The sequence below is a fragment of the Ovis aries genome, chromosome 9, assembly GCF_016772045.2.
Source record: "Ovis aries strain OAR_USU_Benz2616 breed Rambouillet chromosome 9, ARS-UI_Ramb_v3.0, whole genome shotgun sequence".
Lineage (NCBI taxonomy): Eukaryota > Metazoa > Chordata > Mammalia > Artiodactyla > Bovidae > Ovis > Ovis aries.
Window position 1 is genome coordinate 57245131 of NC_056062.1, and position 20106 is coordinate 57265236.

General features: G+C 41.8%; 1 protein-coding gene across 5 annotated transcripts in view; it reads right to left on the reverse strand.

Annotated features, from left to right (window-relative positions):
* Positions 1-1076: 1076 nt before the first annotated feature.
* The window catches only part of PAG1 (phosphoprotein membrane anchor with glycosphingolipid microdomains 1), a 166154-nt gene continuing 147124 nt past the window's right edge, over positions 1077-20106 (reverse strand). For 4 of the 5 annotated variants that reach the window (XM_042254358.2, XM_012183909.4, XM_042254357.2 and 1 more), the window contains 2 exons: positions 16087-16146; positions 1077-10573 (listed from right to left, as the gene is read on the reverse strand). In XM_042254358.2, coding sequence (XP_042110292.1) covers positions 10205-10573; positions 16087-16146 — 429 coding nt within the window. In that variant the 3' untranslated portion in view covers positions 1077-10204. The remainder of the gene's footprint in view (positions 10574-16086; positions 16147-20106) is intronic. The other variant, XR_006060846.2, reaches the window with a different exon arrangement.

Genomic DNA, 20106 nt, shown 5'->3' on the forward strand with positions numbered 1-20106 from the left:
GGCATCATTGACTCAATGGACTTAAGTTTGAGCAAACTCTGGGAGATGGTGAAGGACAGGGAACCTGCAATCCATGGGGTCACCAACAGTCAGACACAAGTTAGTGACTAAACAACAGCATCTTCATGTGCCGAGTTCAGTACCTCACAAGGGGTGGTTGAGACAACCTTGTCTGTAGGTTTGTGATTTTTTTTCATATAATTTTGCTCATTTTTGGCTGTGCTGGGTCTTCGTTGCTGCGTGTGGGCTTTTCTCCAGTTGTGGCGAGCAGGGGCTGCTCTCTAGCTGCTGTGTGTGGGTTTCTCCTGTTGTGGAGCGTGGGCTCTAGGGCACATGCGCTCAACTGCTGCGGTGAACAGGCTTAGCTCCTCAGTGGCATGTGGGATCTTCCCAGATCAGGGGTCAAATTCGTTTCTCCTGCATTAGCGGGTGTTTTCTTTACCACTGAGCCACCAGGAAAGCCCATTAATAGGTTCTCTACTATGATTCCTCACTTTTTTTTTTTTTTGAACTTTGACAGACTTTTATTAGAGAAATTTCCCCAAAATGTTTTTACCAACAGTAACTTTTATCAACAGTGTTAGATTGTATTACCTGTTCTTTTTTTAAAATTAATTTTTTATTGAAGGATAATTGCTTTACAGACTTCTACTGTTTTCTGTCAAACCTAAACATGAATCAGCCATAGGTATACATATAACCTCTTCCTTTTGAAGCTCCCTCTCATCTCCCTCCCCATCCTCTAGGTTGACATAGAGCCCCTGTTCGAGTTTTCTGAACGATACAGCAAATTCCCATTGGCTATCTATGATTCCTCACTTCTTAAGTGGAAACAGAGGCACAAAGAAGTCCTATGGCTTCCTCAAAGTCACCCTGGAGCTGGGATTCAAACTCAGGTTCTTTTCTGCAGAGTTGGCAGCTCTAACTGCCCAGCTCCACTGCCTTCTTCTCAGGCACAACCTTCTTCCCACCAGGCAGTGAGCTGACTGTTAAAACTCCCAACCCTGGTGATACCCTCAGGGCATATAAATTAGCCATTCTTGATCCTCCCAAATATCAAATGAACTTAAACAAGCTTTTATATAAAACTGATCTTTATTGCAATTAAAAAAGAACAAAGAATTTGATAAGTGCCTTTAATTACAACGTACCTGCTATTTACATGTAATTATACTTCTATATACAGCTTGAATAAGGTTCATTACATGTAAACTACAAGATATGACAAGTTAAACTCCAGCCTTTTGGGAACATTCAGAATAGAAATACTATGGGCAGAAACACACAGAAAACAAATACCAATTTCAGTACCATTACTGGATGGTGATCGCTATCTGGCCACAGAAGAGAATTGCAAATATGCATCAAATTGGAACTTATTCTTAACATAACTAACAGTATTGCTATTATTTAAACTCTAAACATAACAATTGGATCATCAAAAACAACACAATTTCAATTTATATAGCACCTTTCTTCCAGAGTTCAAAGCATTTGTATTTATCTATATTGTCTCAATTGTCCCCATAACATCCTCTATGAGGTAGGCAATGGTTATCCCCATTTTGTAGATGGAGAAACTGAGGCACAGAGTAATTAATCATTTGCTCAAGGTCACACAGTAAAGTCAATGCTGAAATGGACCACAGAGCTATGAGCTTGTCTCAAAAACCAATGCATCTCTTTAAACTAAATTGGCCCCTCTGATAATTTAATTCAATACTTCAATTCATTTTTCCAAGAAATAAAAAATGCGCATTTTTTTCCTCCCATAAAAATTGTTGAAATACTATAGGCAAGAAGTAAACACTCTAGGGCAGATGTCAGATTGATGCCAAGATCCCCTGGAGAAGGGAAAGGTTACCCACTCTAGTACTCTGGCCTGGAGAATGACTAAGCACTCATGCTCTTTTAGAAAGTGTTTATGGAAGTTTCTTATTGGTTTTGTTTTTTCATTACTAGGAGGTTCTTTCCCCAGTTTTACAAAAAGTTGGAATGAAACATATTTGAAAGGCTGTTCCTAGTAACCTACAAATTATGCCTTAGTAGCCATCAAGTGCTAGCCACAAGCTTATTTCTGAGTTTACAAAGAAGAAAATACCTAAACAATAATTTATGTCTTTAACATCTTCTTTCTCAGTCTTATACACATTTACAGTGTGCTCCTTGAGAGACTCAGAGTGGTAGGTAGTGCGTTGGAATAAGACGGTTCCAGAGTCACATACACAGGGGCCGAAAGTCATGCCCACATCATTTAGTTCAGATTTTACTTCTAATCCCTGCTCTGCCAGCCCCGCATGCCCCCCCCAAATCAAATATGTAGTTAGTACTCAGAAAAAAATAATTTTATTTTTTTTAAAGTGTCAAAATCTGAGGCATACAGGACTCTTTCAAACGTTTGTTGACTTGGATGTAAAATTCAACTCTCCCAACACATTCCACGAGCTTCTCCCTGTGAGGAGAGCACTGCTGACGGCACTGCCAAGTTTCCAGGACATCAACAGGCAGCCGTGGAATGGCCCACAGGAATTCAGTTTCTAGTATGGCTCCAGGTAAAACAAGGGAAGCTTATATTTAAAAAGATGAATGTGAAAAAAGCAAGCAAGTTTACTGGCTAGGTCACGATCATCATGCCAGGTTCATTTATGGGTTTCACATTAAAAATACATAAAAACGTGTCAAAGGAATGTTCAAAGACTGACTCAAGCCTTTGGTTCTAGTCTCTTCGCCTAGGGAAGGCACCGCTGTCTGTCAGGGAAGCCTTTACTACCTAAATGGGAGCTAAAATTACATTTCTTTTCTTCCTTAAGCGTAAAAAAGGAAAAGGAAAGAGTTTGTTTACACTCACGGTTTCCCACTTGCTGAGTGAAAAAACAAACAAAACAAAATTAAACCAGACATTACAACAAGCCGGTTATGAAATGCAGGCTCGAGGGGCTAAGACTGGTCTCTTCTCTTTTAGCCTTAATTATGCCGTGACAGGTGCCTAATGGGTATAGCAGGTAGGCTTTCAACAATTAAATGTATAATGAAAATGAACAGATACCTGTTCTGTTAATTTGGAAAAAAATTACACTAGAATACATATTTTAGACCATGATTTTATTTCATTTACTTTAGTAATTCCAAATGAAGACTCTAATTTAACACAGTTTCTGGAATGATCTCTTTTAAGTCAAACACTACCTTAGCATGATGAGAGTGAAGTTTAAAAAAAATGAAAACTAAACCCGGCCTGGATCCTCGGGTGTATAGAAAGAGAGGCCCTCGGTCACTGAATCACCCATTGACTCCAAATGTTGGAGATTTCGTCTATAAATGGCCAAGTTATTTTCAACATCTGCTAACTTCAGATGTTTGAACACTATCCTCATTTCCTTGAGACCTAGGAGAGCAGCTCAAACTAGTTACAGCAACATAACTCACAAGCACTAATTCCCAGGGGTGGGGCATAATACCTACAGGATTTAACAAAATGTTACACTCAATATACTTTAGAAGTGATTCTTTCTTATAGGAAAGGGTACTCCCTGCCTCCCTCTTAAAACAATCAGTGTCCTTCTGCTTTTTGGGTAGCTACTGGTCTGCTGTTCCCGGATTTACCTTCAGCCTCAGTACACTGTAGGGGCTGTGACCTTACCCGGTGAGGGCACAGTGCTCCTTTTTTTACATTTCTGAGTCTGAATCCTCAACAGAATGTTTTAAAAATTCTTTTCATTGGCCCCTTAGTGCCAACCACAGCTCATGAAAGGCATGGGCAAGGGTGTACATGATTCGTGCGCTGTGCTCATTCAGCCATGTCCACCTCTTTGTGACCCCATGAACTATAGTCGACCGGGCTCCTCTGTCCATGGAATTTTTCAGTCAAGAATACTGGAGTGGGTTGCCATGTCCTACTCAGGGGATCTTCCAGATCTGGGGATCGAACCTGCATCTCTTGTGTCTCCTGCATTGGCAGTAGATTCTTTACCGCTGAGCCATCAGGAAAAAGGCTGAGAAGCGATAGTTTACATGGTTTAGCAAAGTTTCTGACAAATAACACCTAGCATCTGCTTCCGCAAGTGGGTCTGAGGCTTATCCAGGCAGCCCCTGACACTGGAAAATGTGAACTGGGCAGGGCTGGGGAATGGTTCAATGCTGCCAGGCAGGGTCTGTGATATTGAAGATTGTAACTGCTATTGGAAAAGAAGGCATGGAACATTCTGGGAGCAGCAGACACAGAGGGGCTGAGATGGTGCCATGCAAAGTGACAGAAGGTTTTAAACATTCCAAATATTGAGAATAAAGAAGGCTGAGTGCCAAAGAGTTGATGTTTTTGAATTGTGGTGCTGGAGAAAACTCTTGAGAGTTCCTTGGATTGCAAGGAGATCAAACCAGTCAATCCTAAAGGAAATCAATCCTGAATATTCATTGGAAGGACTGATGCTGAAGCTGAAGCTTCAATACTTTGGCCACCTGATGCAAAGAGCCAACTTATTGGAAAAGACCCTGATGCTGAGAAAGATTGAAAGCAGGAGCAGAAGGGAACAACAGAGGATGAGATGGTTGGATGGCATCACCGACTCGATGGACATGAGTTTTATCAAATTCTGGGAGACAGTGGAGGGCAGAAGAGTCTGGGGTACTGCAGTTCATGGGGTCGCAAAGAGTTAGATACTTAGATACTTAGCAACTCAACAACAACAATATTGAAAACAACTCTCCCACTCTTTTGTGAATTGGACAAGTTTGACCATTACAAAGACCTTTTGAGACAACGAATCACAATGATGCTAACTGTCATGAATTATTTTTGAGTAGTTTTGAGTAAGAGGAGTATTTTGAAACTGATTGGGATCATCTAACAGACAATATGTTACTTTTTTTGGAAACCATTTTTATGAGGGAAAAAAATGCATGCACAGTGAAATGCAAATTCCTATTGTTTAGTGATATTTCAAACTTCCCCTGAAAACAGGAGGCTGTTAATACAGTGCAAAATTTAAAAGCTAACAACATTAAAACAATTCACTGTTGCCAATTTAACATACAGAAATCTGAGGAATGACAATTACCAACCTTTAGAATATGTTACAGGAAGTGAGCCGAGATAGAGCACAATACATTTTTTAAAGTGAAAGTGTTAGTCCCTCAGTTGTGTCCAACTCTTTGCGATCCCATGGACTGTAGCCCACCAGGCTCCTCTGTTCATGGGATTCTCCAGGCAAGAACACTGGAGTGGGTAGCCATGCCCTTCTCCAGGGGGTCTTCCCAACCCAGGGATTGAACCTGGGTCTCCTGCATTGTAGACAGATTCTTTATCATCTGAGCCACATTTTAAAAAAACACCCACAATATGGAAGTGGTGAGCAAAGAAAAGTTGAATCTAACTGTATTAAGATAAATGATTACCAAAATAATGCTTTTAAAAAATTGTCTTTTTCAAAGCAAAAAGTGTATCTCTTATGTCATCTGGCATTAAGAAAAATCTGAACTACAATTCCTAGCTAAATAAAAGAAGAACCTAGAAAAACAATGAAATACTTTATAAGTATTGGAGACTGCATGTAAACACAGCTTTAAAATGAGCAGTAGGGGTAAAAAACCATTTATGAATGTATGTTCTCTTCTAGACCATGATTTTATTTAATTTACTTTGGTAATTCCAGATGAAGACTCTCACACAGTTTCTGGATTGATCTCTTAAAGTCAAACACATTCTAAGTGTGTAAAACTTGTCTAGTGATACTATCAGAAATAATATATTTAAGAAAAGCTACAACACAGAGCAAGAAAATACTACTACAGGACAAAGAATTTAGACTTCACTGCAAATAAAGCCATATTTGATATTATAGACACATGTTCCTATTGTCACATCAGTCACTTATTAACACCAAACATTACACTTTAACTTTTCCCCGTTACACAGTACAATAAGCCTGTCAAAATTTCTAGGAAATAACCATCAGTACCTACTGTGCTTCCAGCAACCAAAGCTAAGCTGGTTGGTACCAGAAATCAACACTTTCAGAATGGCATCACTCGACCACACGGACTCACAGCCACTATTACCAGGAGCATTTACTTGTTTACGAAGTCCTAAATCAGTCTTGAACTGAGGCTCTGAGATTCTAGCCAGGATATGGCACCATCTTAGAGCAGCGCGGGCTCCTTCGCCACTGCTGTTCATTCTGTGCTAAAATCTCACTGTTTCTAGAGACGGTGAAGGAAATGCCTTCAGGTGATAATGGGCCCCTGCTTCTGCCGCCTGGTTGTGTCGGGGGGTCACCATCCTGGCTCACATGGCCCTAGCTGCCTTCAGCCAAATCTCTCCTCAAATACCTGTCTGAGAAGGACACCTACTTTCATTTCCTTCTGTCAGGTTGAATATTTAGGGAGCTGCAGGAATTAAAGTGTTTAAACACACCACTGTTTTTTAGCTAAGAGAATGATGGACATAGTTTAAAATTTGAATTCATTAACTAGAGAAATTCACTGAAGGCCAGTTAAGAAGGTTTTCTGGTAACTGTCAAATGAAAACAACTGGGGAAAAAGAAGAAAATGACTGGACAACTGTTTCTTCTGTTCTGCTTTTATGACAATACTCATCACACTAGTAGGATAAACATTCAAAATACATGACAAGGATGTATCCTAATGAGTTAAGCACCAGAGTGACTTCATATATATACATGTGCATATATGTATATGTGTGTATGTAGCCTGCCAGGCTCCTCTGTCCATGGGATTCTCCAGGCAAGAAGACTGGAGAGGGCTGCCATTTCCTTCTCCAGGGGATCTTCCCAACCCAGGGTTCGAACCTGGGTCTCCCGCATTGCAGGCAGATTCTTTACAGTCTGAGCCACCAGGGAAGCCCTATATATATATAGTTACTGGTAAAAGTAAGCAAATGTTCTAATTTGAAAAATGAAAATCAAACATGAGAGCTAGATCTAGTAACATGCTGAGGTTAAATTTCAGTTCTTTTTGCTAACTACCTAATCTAGCACTCAATTAGAATCAACTCTCAGATTTTAAGGGCAGATAAATCAGTAATTAGCCCTTTTCCCTCAAAGGAGAATGGTACTTTCAAAAGCTTTAATAATCCTAATGATATAATTTACTGAAGGGCAGGAAGAAAAAATTTGTGGCAAAGATATGTGCAAAAATAACTTCCTCCTAGAATTTAAAATCTCCTCAAACATTTCACATAAAACAGGTTATACTTCCCTGCTGACAGGCAATATCTGAGAATCGGTAAAAAAAATTCTTTGAAACTTTCAAAATACATGAATAAAAGTAAAGATCCTAGGCAAGATTATAATAACCTAGGTTATTACAGTTCAATGCATACATAATATGGATGTCAACTTGAATTTTAAAGATACAGTAAACTTTTTCTTTCTTGATAATTACCTTTCATACATTTAAACTACGTAGCTTTTAAGATGAAAACTTTTTAAAGAAACCATAGGCTTCCAAACTAAAGATTCTAGCACGAAGTTTCAACCAATAAAATTTTTTTAAAGTGATGAAATTTATGAACTACTAAAGGGTTAAAACAGTGATCTACATCAATAAAAATACTTCAGTAAAGTACCTAATGGTCTAAATAGCAGAGCCATCTCCCAAAGTCCACTCTGCTTTTCTTACCTCCTAGTCCTCATGGATTGTGCTATTACTTACTCTTTCAGGACGTGTTTTGGAGGCCCTTGCAGTTCCCTTTTAATACTTTATATCACAACTTATTCTTAGCACAGGTTCTCCAATCAGGAGAGAGATTTCACTGAACACTTTACGGCCCTAAGGCATAGCCCTTATATTGAAACTTCTGGGGGAATTCCGATAATGAAATTTCAAGGTGATATGACTATTTATAAAGGGCTTCCCTATCTAGAAATGGCTTTACTCTTTACAGACCATACCCATTTCCTTGGTCATAAGTGGGACATCATGAGCTGCAACGTTTGAGCAGTCAGGTGCTCATAAAGGATGTGACTGTTAGCGTGCACAAGGCTAGGTGAACAGTGTGATGTGGCTGTCAGCAGGTGCCAAAGCAACCCCATCATACTGAGGTTGTTGGGTCAGACTCATTCATAATGAGCCATGAGAATCACTGGGCAAAGCAGTGCTTACAAAGGAGATGAATTCAGAGAGTATGGGTCTTGCACCTTTCTGATAAACTTCCCCCTGATCCAAGGTTATTCTGCCATGATCTTTTGATCAGTGATGATTGTGCTTTTATGCACATAAAGTCTTCACGGGAGAGATCAGGCTGATTGAAAAATAACAAGCGAACCATTTACCCCAACTGAGCTACTTTACAATTGCAGAAACGTATTACAGAGCAGTCACAAAATCAAGCCATGAATGCAAGGGATGGGAAAAAACATGCCCGGGAGCCGGTCCCTACAATTTTCAAGATGCTTCATCCTCCCAACTGCATTCTTTGTCCTAATGAGTGAAAACAGTAAGATTATTCAATCTGAAAAGTCGCAGATGTCACAGCGGTACAGAATAATTGCCTCTTTTTTTTTCTTTACAGTGTAGGAAAAGCTTCTTTTCTGTAGCCCACACTACAAAATAGCACTTCAACCAGGTTCCTTTTAAAATGAAAAGTGAACAAGTTTCCCAATGTCGGCCTTATAAAATCTAAAGAGATGATTAAATTCAAACCAGGCTGAGCTCTCAATCTGAGTTATTTCAGCCACTGATTTTTATAAAATGAAGGGGGAAAAAAATCCCAGCAGGCAATTTACATGTGCAAGCACCAGGCTGCAGAATTCATCACCTTTTTCTTAAAAACGTAGCTAAACCTTAATGGAATCATAATACTTTCATAAGGTTAATCGTCAGTCATCCATAGTCATAGCTTGTTCCTCTTTCCATTTTTACCATTTCAAATATTTCACTATTGCCCACCACAAACCTTTGAAAATGATCATTTATGTTTATTCCACTTGTTTTTCCAATGAGTCAGCTGATTTTTGACCAAGAGCTCCAAGTACCATTTGAAAAGTCACATCTTTAAAAACCTTCCATGTTTTAAACACTTGGTTAGAAAAAAGATAACAACTACTGGTACAAGCTTATGTGCTTCATGGTATCTTTTCAAAATGAGAGTATAAATCATTGTACATCAAAGCAAAATAGTTAATATATATTTTATCTGGCAGTTTCTAGAAATTAGGCATTAAACATAAAATACCTTATAAATTTATATAACAAAAATAAATGTTTATATTTTAATCTCAAATAGATTACCTTAGGGGAGCAGTTCACATATGAACTCCTGCACCGTCAGCGTGGCAGCAAAGATCATCAGAAATACACATTCAAGTCCACAGCCCTTGGGAAGAGATGGATGCAGTGGCTGCCACCCAAACACGGGGTCTGTATCCCAACATTGAGATTAAGGCTCTCTGTTTTGGAAGAATGAGCTGGACTAAAACAAGTATAGAAGTACCATGATATTCTCTGAAAATACTGAAAAGACTCTGAAGAGTTTCAAACACTGGGGGAGAAAAACCATATTGACTATAAAAATAAAATAAAGCATCTAACAATGACTTCAAGTACTTTGGAAGAGGCTGCTGACATGGAGTGCCCAAATCAGAAGGAATGAAGAGCTAGGAAACTCAAGGGGTGTCCCCAGGGCTCTCCACTGGTTGGGGGCTCGGGTTCCCAGGTGCAGCTCTGTGAAGGGGCTGGGGAGCAGACTGGAAATAGCAACCGCAATTTCTTAGCAACGGAAAACACCCACTTGAAGGCAAAGGCCCAGCCTGGTGGGAGAAAATCCTTGGAACGAACCATTGTAAATTGGAAGATTTCAGAGAAAAATGCCATTCATTTTACTATCAGTAGCAGGCAGCAAAAAGGAGAGGGAGAGAAACTCAGCTCCTGTGAATGGCAGTGTTTCAGGCAGGTGAGCTGTCATTCTTCCTTACTGCGTGGCTTTCTTCATGAAGAGGGTGAGATCACTGACAGCCAGGATCCTTCCAGAGGGTGTGGCTGCATGACGCAGGTGTGCTTGGGTATGCCAGTGCCCTGGCAGCAGGGTGCCCATCTCATTTCTCCCCAAACTGAGAAGCAGTTCTGGCACCTCCAATCGTCTTCCCTTTCCTAAAGCAGCATATGAAGTGCGGCCGACGTCGCTTCTTGTCTTCTGCAGCAGCTCTGGCTTTGCCGGCTGGTCCTATGCTAGCTGGGTCCTTTCAGGCTGCTAGAGCCTGGTGACGTCTCGGCATTGCTGCAAGTCCCCGATGCTCTCGTAGTCATTCTCTTTTGGGCAAAGGCCATGGTGACTGTTGGTCTCTGGGGCAGCCTTCTCTTCCTCTCTGTTTAGAGTCTGTATTGCTTCATAATCTGGCTCAGGCTCCTCGCTGGGCCTGCCTGCTGCTGGAAGTGTGCTGACACTATTTGGCATCTTCTCAAAGTCTTTAACAGTGGCATAGAGATCGTTACAGGAAGAGGGGGACCTCGGAGCGGCTCCTGGCATGGAGGTGTAGGAGGCCTCTGGTACTCTAAGCGACTGTCCTGATTTGTTCCCTGGCTGTCCTTTTTTATGCACTGATGAATACATGGCTGAGATCTAGAAAACAAAGGGGAAAGTGAATAAATAAGCTCCGAGCTTGATTCCCCCTTCCCCCTTTTAGTGACAAGCTAGATTCTTGGGACTATGGGGGTGTGGGTCCCTTTAAGAATTTTTTTCAGATTCCCAAACTTTGCAGAGATATTATTGACACACAACACATGTAAGCTTAAGGTGGGCAGCATGATGATTTGATACACATATTGTGAAATGATTACCACAATAAAGTTAGTTAACAACTTCTTTACTGTAATTACCATATTTTTGGTGTGTGGTGATAACATTTAAGCTCTATTCTAAGTTTCAAGTATATAACACAGTATTGTTAGTTCTAGCCACCATGCTGTATTATATTCCCAGAACTTATTATAGATGGAAGTTTGCCCCTTTGACCAACATCTCCCATTTTCCCCAGTCCCAGCCTGAGGCAACCACCATTCTACTCTATTTTTGTTTGGCTTTTCTAGATTTCACATCTATGTGAGAATACACAGTATCTGCCTTTCTCTCTCTGACTCATTTCACTTAGCACAATGCCCTCAAGATCCATCTATGCTGTTGCAAATGGCAAGATTTTCTTCTTTTTTATGGATGAATAATATTCCGTTACGTATACATGCACATGTGCGTGTGTGATTACATTTGCTTTATCCATTCACCTGCTGTTGGACAGTTAAGTTGTTTTCATGACTTGGCTATTGTGAATAATGCTGCAATAAGCAGGGGAGTACAAATATCTCTTGGAGACAGTGTTTTCATTTCTTTTGAATATATACCCAGAAGCCAATTCTTTACAACCTATGCTAATCCTGGAGTACATAACAGAACAATTGTGTGTGTCATCTATAACTTTGTAAGTAGCCTAATTCTATGAAATCCAGGTTCTCTCTAGGTCTGCTGAGGGTTTGAGGCAAGTAGGTAGAGTGGGCAGCTCAAGACCCCCAGGACCTGACCACGGCATCGGGTTTTATTCTATTTCTTTATCACAATGATATTTCACCTGAGGAAAGTTTTGACTGCTTTATAAAGAAGGATAGAAAACATATATCATACTGGTGATACTCAAAAGGGTGGGCTTCAAGTCAGCAGCAGCAGGATCTGGACATTTTTTGGAAAGGCAAACTCTGGGGCCCCACCCCACAACCACTAAGTCACAGACTCTGGGGGTGGGCTGATTCTCACGCCCACTAAGTACGAGAACCACTGCACCAGACTGTATAATCCACTCCTCCCGCATCACAAAAGTCTAAACAATAGCTTCTGGATGCTGGTTGGCAGTATACATAATATCTGTCAGAGGATCACTTTCCACTGTTTTTTTTTTTTTTCTGATTTTATTTATTAATTTTATTGAAGGACAATTGCTTTACAGAATTTCATTGTTTTCTGCCAAATATCAACATGAATCAGCCATAGGTATACCTCTTCCTCTTGAACCTCCCTCCCATCTTCCTTACCATTCCACCCCTCCACTATTTTTTAAATTAATACTTCATTGCACTCTATTGGTTAAACAGACATTCAGAGATGAGGCTAAGTTTTCTTCAGTGGGAAAATTCATTCTTATATGAAATCAACTCAGAAATGATATTGAGAGACAATCAACTTAGGGGATGGGCTTCCCAGGTGGCTCAGTAGTGAAGAATTTGCCTGCCATTGAGGTGGCTCAGTAGTGAAGAATTTGCCTGCCATTGAGGAGATGCAGGAGACATGGGTTCAAACCCTGGGTCAGGAAGATTCCCTGGAGAAGGAAATGGCTACCCATTCCAGTATTCTTGCCTGGGAAATCCCATGGACAGAGGAGTCTGGTGGACTACGGTCCATGGGGTCGTGGAGAGTCAGACAAGACTGTACCCCTCATGCACCAAAGACAAAAACTTACGGGACACTCTTTCCTTTGGGAAGAATAGACTGTTTTCCAAGCAAACCCACTCAGTCTCACTAATACACCTCATCTAGCCACAAATACAGAAGGCAGGAGGAGAAGGGGATGACAAAGGATGATATAGTTGGATGGCATTACCAACTCGATGGACATGAGTTTGGGCAAACTCCAGGAGATGAAGGACAGGGAAGCCTGGCATGCTGCAGTCCGTGGGGTTGCAGAGTCAGACATGACTGAGTGACTGAACAACATCAACAAAGCCACAAATATCGGGAGAGGTATCATTTTCTTCGATACAAAAATGGACTGATTAGGAGATTTGGGAGGGAGGGTACTGTTTTATTGTTAGAAGTCATGGTTGGAAATAAGTAAAAATATCCTTCATTACCTGCAGTTATCTTTGCACAGCGATTGATGTATTAAAACACCCAGGAAATAAGGGAACATACTTCCTGACAGATGCTTGGCTTTGCAAGTGCTGAGGGAGATGTCCTGCTCGCACATATCCACATGCTGGGCAGAAAGCTTCCAGCTGGCCTCCAGAGCTTCTTAAGACATGCCTGCCGCACACTAACTGTCATTTGCATGAGAACTTTCCCTACAGGCTGGTGGCTGGCATTTGCCAGGCTTTGACAATCCAAAGGGTTTGAGTCAGAGAAATAATCTTTGTGAAACTCCTGCCCTGTTGATTTAACCATTTTCATGCATATTAAATGAACATTCTCACCTGAGAGGTTTTAACTAAAAAATTCCTTTCAAAATGAGGAATTAGAGTAGCTTTCCATTTCAGAAGAATAAAAAACAAGGCCTCTGCTTTTTTTTTAAATTTTAATTTTAATTAATTTATTTTTTAATCTTTAATTCTTACATGTGTTCCCAAACATGAACCCCCCTCCCACCCCCATCCCCATAACATCTCTGTGGGTCATCCCCATGCACCAGCCCCAAGCATGCTGTATCCTGCGTCAGACATAGACTGGCGATTCAATTCTTACATGATAGTATACATGTTAGAATGCCATTCTCCCAAATCATCCCACCCTCTCCCTCTCCCTCTGAGTCCAAAAGTCCGTTATACATAGCTGGGTCTTTTTTTCTGTCTTGCATACAGGGTCGTCATTGCTAGGCCTCTGCTTTTTTAGCAAGTTGCCAACACATGAAACTTTTTATTTAAAAGGTGGTCAGAGCCAAAAATGTGGACAGATTATAAGGGGGTGAGTCATGCATGATAGGGGCTTCCCTGGTGGCTCAGAAGGTAGAGAATCTGCCTGCAATGCAGGAGACCCGGGTTAGATCCCTGGGTTGGGAAGATCCCGTGGAGGAGGACGAAATGGCAACCCACTCCATTATTCTTGCCTGGGGAATCTCATGGATGCTGGCAGGCTACAGTCCATGGGTCGCAAAGAGCTAGACACGACTGAGGTGTATGGATAGTAATGAAGGGAGCCGGTGTCACGGATATTTATTCCTCACCTTCAGCGGTAACATCAGGAAGACAAACACACCTTTATCTGTGATAGTAACAGTGAGAGCTGGGGCCATTTCTGTTTCTCTTCCTCCTTTCTTCCCCATGGTTCTGTCATACGGCCTCCACTCTTTGTAAGTTCTTGGGCCTTCTTGGCTTTTACAGTCTTTTCTTTTTTAAATTACAGGCTCTTTCACTAACTTGCAACTTAATATTATCCCTGGGCATGAACCAAATGTGCAGGAGGTTGTCACTGTAAATTTGAAATCTTATTCACATTTCTCAAGTCTTCTAATATTCTTTTTGAATATATGTCTCCTTTGACTATTATTTTTATTTTGTATAAATAAAAGGTTTCTCTTCAAGCCCTCTTACTATTTAGCTTCACAATTTTTCTCTTTAACATCTTTCATCATTATTATTCAGTCTGTAAATTGTTATTATGTTCTCATAAATTACCCTCTTTTCCTCATTTCTCTTCTTTTTATATTCAGCCCTTCCCCCATCATTCTGTTAAATTAGGATAATAGTACTTAAAATTCAGGTCTCAGTTTCAGTCTGGACTAACATTATATCACATGAATATAAAAATAAGCGATCTCCATATTTATTTTTCCTAAATCATCTTCCTAGAATGAATACATGGGAGTCACAGTTCTTTATTCTATGTTCAACATTCATCAGTATAACAGGGTCCTTTTTTCAAAAGCCACAAACAAATGTAAGATAAGAGGAAAAGTAATTAAAAATTTCACATAGTCTCAATTTATTTTAAAGAATTAGTTTCCAGATCTTTTATATATTTTTTTCAGCCTGGCTTATAGAATCTTAATTCCTTAACCAGGGACTGAACCCATGGCCTCAGCAGTGAAAGCACTGAGTCCTAAAAACTGGACTGCCAGGGAATTAAAATATTTTCTTACCCCAATGGGATAGCTCCAGGACAGTGGAAAATGCTGGAGGAGGCACAGGACCCCTTCGGGCCTGGTAGGAGGGCCCTGCATTAGTCTCATGGAGGCGGGCCCAGTGGAGATGGTCAGGGGTGGAGGGAACATGAAAGTTAGCTTCTGAGATGGAATTGAAGGGCCTGATTACTGGCTGAATCTGAAGACAGTGAGGAAAATGCAGTGTTCAGGAGGGCCCCAGAGTTTTGGCTTCTGCAACCAGGTGGATAGATGGTAGTTCCACTCCCTGGAGGAAACACGGTGGGGCTGGGCAACGTCGCACGTGTATGTTGCTTCTGTGTGTGTGCGTGCCAAGCCACCTCAGTCATGTCTGACTCTGTGTGACCCTATGGACTGTAGCCCGCCAGGCTCCTCTGTCCATGGGATTCTCCAGGCAAGAGTACTGGAGTGGGCTGTCGTGCTCTCCTCCAGGGGATCTTCATGACCCAGGGACTGAACTTGTGTCTCTTAAGCCTCCTGCATTGGCAGGTGGGTTCTTTACCACTAGCACCACCTGGAAAGCCCACATTGCTTTTGTACACATACACAATTTACTAAGCTAGGCATGCCAGAAAGAGGCTTTATGTAGCTAGACAAATTAAGGTGTTCGGCTCTGAATCTAGCTTGACAAAATCCCATAAATACTGGCTTTGCTGAAAGTTTAACCCATGACTCTTAAGCCCCGGTGCTTGGGAGAATGCATCACTGTTTCTCATTGGTGGCCATGTCTAACCCTACTTCCAGTCTGGAAGTGTTTTTGAAGTTCCCTGCTCTCTGTCTCCCAGAAGCTTAAGCCCTTCTTCCTCTGTCTCCCAGCCTGGAGCAAATTCTCTACACCCACCTGTTCCAATTCCCTGCATATTCCAACCCACTATTAACGTCCTTCTAATGGGAACCTCTTCCCTGATTAAAGCTCACACACTTACATTTCTCTCTTCTCATTCCTCTTTCTTCCCCTCCCCTTTCTATTTTTGTCTTCTCCTTCTTCCCTATGGAGCTTCCTTGTTCATCTTATCCTTTCTTGTCTTCCCATCTCCCAGTTAATTTCTCTGAACCATGATAAAGCCAACATCGCCAACTCCTATCTCCAACCATAGGCTTAAGGGCCTGCTTCAGCTTTCTCAGATGAAGGGTAACATGACAGAGCATCTGCTTAAGGAAGGAAGTGCTATTCTCTGTTACAAGAGCTTTTGGATTATTTAAAAGTAACAAAACTCACCTCTTCTTCTGTGAGAGTTGGGTCTTCTTCCCGGGACTTGTACGACAATGAACTAAGTCTCTGTTAGAACAAAATAAATCATTATAGTCAATAATTTAACCTTTTTTTGGGGCATATGCTTTGATGCAACTATCTACAAAAATGTTTTCAAATGATTTTTAGACAAGAAACTATTTTCTACAAAGAAATTATATAAAGGACCTCAGGAATAAACACATAAGTATGATTTTACATACCCAGCAATATTACATTAGATACATTTCTTCTAATTTTTTAATTTGAATCTGTAGGTACAGAAAAACCAAATGATTATGATGATTACTGTTTCAGTTCCTAATTATCACTGAAGAATTGATCATCAATGAAAGGTTGAAAAACTGACTGAAAAAAATACCATGGTGTCCGTCAAATCCCTAAACTTTTTATTTCTAGTTTGCATGAGTCATCAGGAAGATTCTTAAGTCATCTGGAAACTTTTCATAACTAGTGGAGAAATCAACTCACATTTTCTGGCCTCATTTCTTGGTGATTCTGGCTCTGGGTTCACTGAATCTCTAACACCTCTCCTGCCTGAATTCTTGCTGATTTCAACCCACCTGTATCCTTCCAAACCTGCCCCCACTCCTTGACCTCCCTGCACTGATCGTACGTCCTTGCCCCACCTCCCTGCTCCGATGCACCTCAGCCCCTCTTCCCCTAAACCACAGCAGCCCCACTATCCCATCTCCCTGCAGGCCCCTTCAGACCAGCACTCACTGTTCACGCCTACTCCTCCCATAACCCAGTTCCAACAAGCCTGCAGAACTGTGGGGCCCCCAACCATTTTTTTTCCATGTCTCACTTCTCCTCCGTGTCCTTCCTTCCTACCCTATCAAACTCAAGCTCCATGGTCAACCATCACTGTCATACTTGAAGTACTCCACTCCCTCCCTGGTCCCTGGAGAACTCACCCCTCAAGTGAGTCCTTAATGCTGCTCTGAATCTCCCTACACCTGCTTCTACCCCCTGGCCCCTGCTTTCCTAGCTGCCGCCTTCACATCTTCTCCTTTCTCCCCAAACCCCCAACACCTCGTCCCGAGCTGAGGACCTTGAGAAAACCGAAGGAATCAAAAGAAATTTCTATAAACGTCTACCTCTCCCATCACACCCCCAGTCTCTGCATTCACGTGTCTTCCTTCCTGCCCGTTGCCACAAGCGAACTTTCCCGGCTCCACCTTAAGGCGATCCCTTCCTCCTGTGCAGGAGACCCTGACCCCTTACACCCACTCGTGGATAAAGCACCAGCCACACTCCATTCTGTCTACATCAACTTTCCTCTCTATGGAATCATCCCCATCCACATAAAAACAGGCTATTTATCTATTCTAAAACCCAAACCAAACCAGCCCACCCTTCTAGTTCTGTTACTAATTCCATCATAGCAAAACCTCTTAAAAGAGTTGTCTAAAAAAAAAAAAGCACTCAATTTTTCTCTTCCTATTATCTCTCTAAACCCATTTCAGTCCAAGTTTCTGCCTCCTAGACTCCAAAGAAACTGCTCTTGAGCAGGACACGGATGCCCACCGTGTCACTGATCTCTCCTGATCCACCTGCTGTGTGCTGCAGGGTCACCCCTTCTTCCCTGAACACTCACTCCTTGGCTTCTAGGACACTGGATTTTCCTCTTTTTCTCTCCTATTTTCCTCTCTCCTGCTGGCTTCTTTTTTTCCTGGACCTGTGTCCTTGGAACTCACACACACTCATGCAGTGATCTCACCCAATGTCAGCTTGAAAAAACTAATTTCTGCTGCTGACTTCCAAATGTACAAGCCCAGCCCAGCCTGTCCTTATAAGCCTGCTCCTCCATCCAGCTGTTCTCTGATGTTGCTACTTGGACAACCAATATCTATCTCAAACCAATATGTCCAGCCCCGAACTCCCAAATTTGCTTGGCCCCCGGTCCTTCTACTTCCATTTATGGCAGTCCCACACTGCCAGGGGCTCAGGCCACCCCCTGGATGCATCACTGTTTCCTCATCCTTTCATCCACATCTGGCCCATCAACAAATCTCCTGGTTCTAGTTTAGTGTCTCCCATCACTTCTGCTGCTCCTACCCTGATCCAACAAGTGTTTCCTGTCTTGCTTATTAGAATGGCTACCCAACTGGTCTCCTTGCTTCCATTCTTCACGGGTGAATGTCAACTCCATCAGAGGGATCCTTCTTAAACCTAGATGAAGTCATCCTGCTCAAGACTTTCAAGCGACCCCATTTTATTCAGATTATAAGCCAAGGCCATACAGGGTTGGGCCACCAGTTATCTCTCTTCCAACTCCTCTTAGCCTTGCTCTCCCTCTCCAGCCACACCTATACCCTCCTCGTCCCTGGAGAGGCTGGGCATGCTCTGGCCTCAGGGCCTTCATACTGGCCATTCCCTCTACTTCATTTGCTCTTCCCCTAAAACATGAACCAACTCACTCTCTCAACTCCTTTTAATTTTTTGTTCAAATGGCCCTTTGAACAAAGGCAGGCATGCCCTGACCACTCTCCTCACAACTGTGCTCCTACCCAACTTTCTCAGTCCCCCAGATTCTGTTCTGATTTTTTTCCTTTATATTTTAAAGCCTTCTAAGATATACTTTTGTTGTTCAGTCACTAAGTCACGTCTGACTCTTTCTGAATCCACGGACTGCAGCATGCTAGGCTTCCCTGTCCTTAATTATCTCCTGGAGTTTGCTCAAACTCATGTCCATTGAGTCAGTGATGTTATCTATATAATACATATGTATATATGGGGCTTCCCTGGCTGCTCGGATGGTAGAGTCTGCCTACAATGCTGGAGACCTGGTTTCGATCCCTGGGTTGGGAAGAGCCCCTGGAGAAGGCAATGGAAACCCACTCCAGCAGTCTTGCCTGGAAAATCCCATGGACAGAGGAGCCTGGTGGTCTACAATCCATGGGGTCGCAAAGGGTCAGACACGACTGAGTGACTTCACTTTACACATATGTATATATATATAAAATATACTTTACTTACATACATATTTATGTCTTTATCTTCTAACTAAAATGTAAGCTCCACAGGGGCAGAGATTTTTGTTCATTTATATGTTTGTTCACTAGTGCATTCCCAGCACCTAGATCTTGCAGCTTACAGTGGGAAAGCTCATTAAAACCTTTTGGAAATGAATGCATGAGTAGTAAGCATTTCAAGTTCTCCCAATCACTTAAAATGAGAATGGTTTATATGGAAACGATGGATCATTCATCCCTATATTCCTACAGAAAGGTAATCTGGTTCCCAGATGGGTATTTCCAGTTTCTAATGTGACATCTGGAGAATTGCTTACTTGGCAGTGGTTAGACCATCAACTCTCTTATCTATCAACTGCTTGTAAGTAAAAAAAAAGGTTTAACTGTTTTAAACAGCATAAATTTCACATTAGTTTTATTATCTTTGGTTATACAAAGGGAAAAAAATTGGGCTGCATTTTTTGCCTTTAACAAATATGCTCATAAACACTTCACTGGTGTTGTCAACGGCTTCCCTCATGGGTAACAGGAAAAACTGAAATGCATTCAGAGAATACTGTGCAGAATGACCCCCTGGAATAAGGGCTTCCCAGGTGATGCTAGTGGTAAAGAACCCGCCTGCCAATGCAGGAGACAGAAGAGACACAGGTTCCATCCCTGGGTCGGGCAGATCCCCTAGAGGAGGGCATGGCAACCCACTCCAGTATCTTTGCCTGGAGAATCCCACAGACAGAGGTGCCTAGAGGGCTACAGTCTATGGGGTCGCAGAGTCAGACATGACTGAAGCGACTTAGCACGCACATATAACCTTAGCCAGGGCTCCCCTTTGGATCATGAACTCCACAAGTTTTCTAAGGCTCCTCTTGACTCACTAGCCCCTACTCGGCCTTCCTACCGAAACCTGAGAAGAGAACCCTACTGTTGTCTCTGCAGAGAATGGAAAATCCCAAGGTAATGCTCACAGCAGGAGATGAGAATTCCAAGCTATTGTGGCTCAGATGTCAACTCA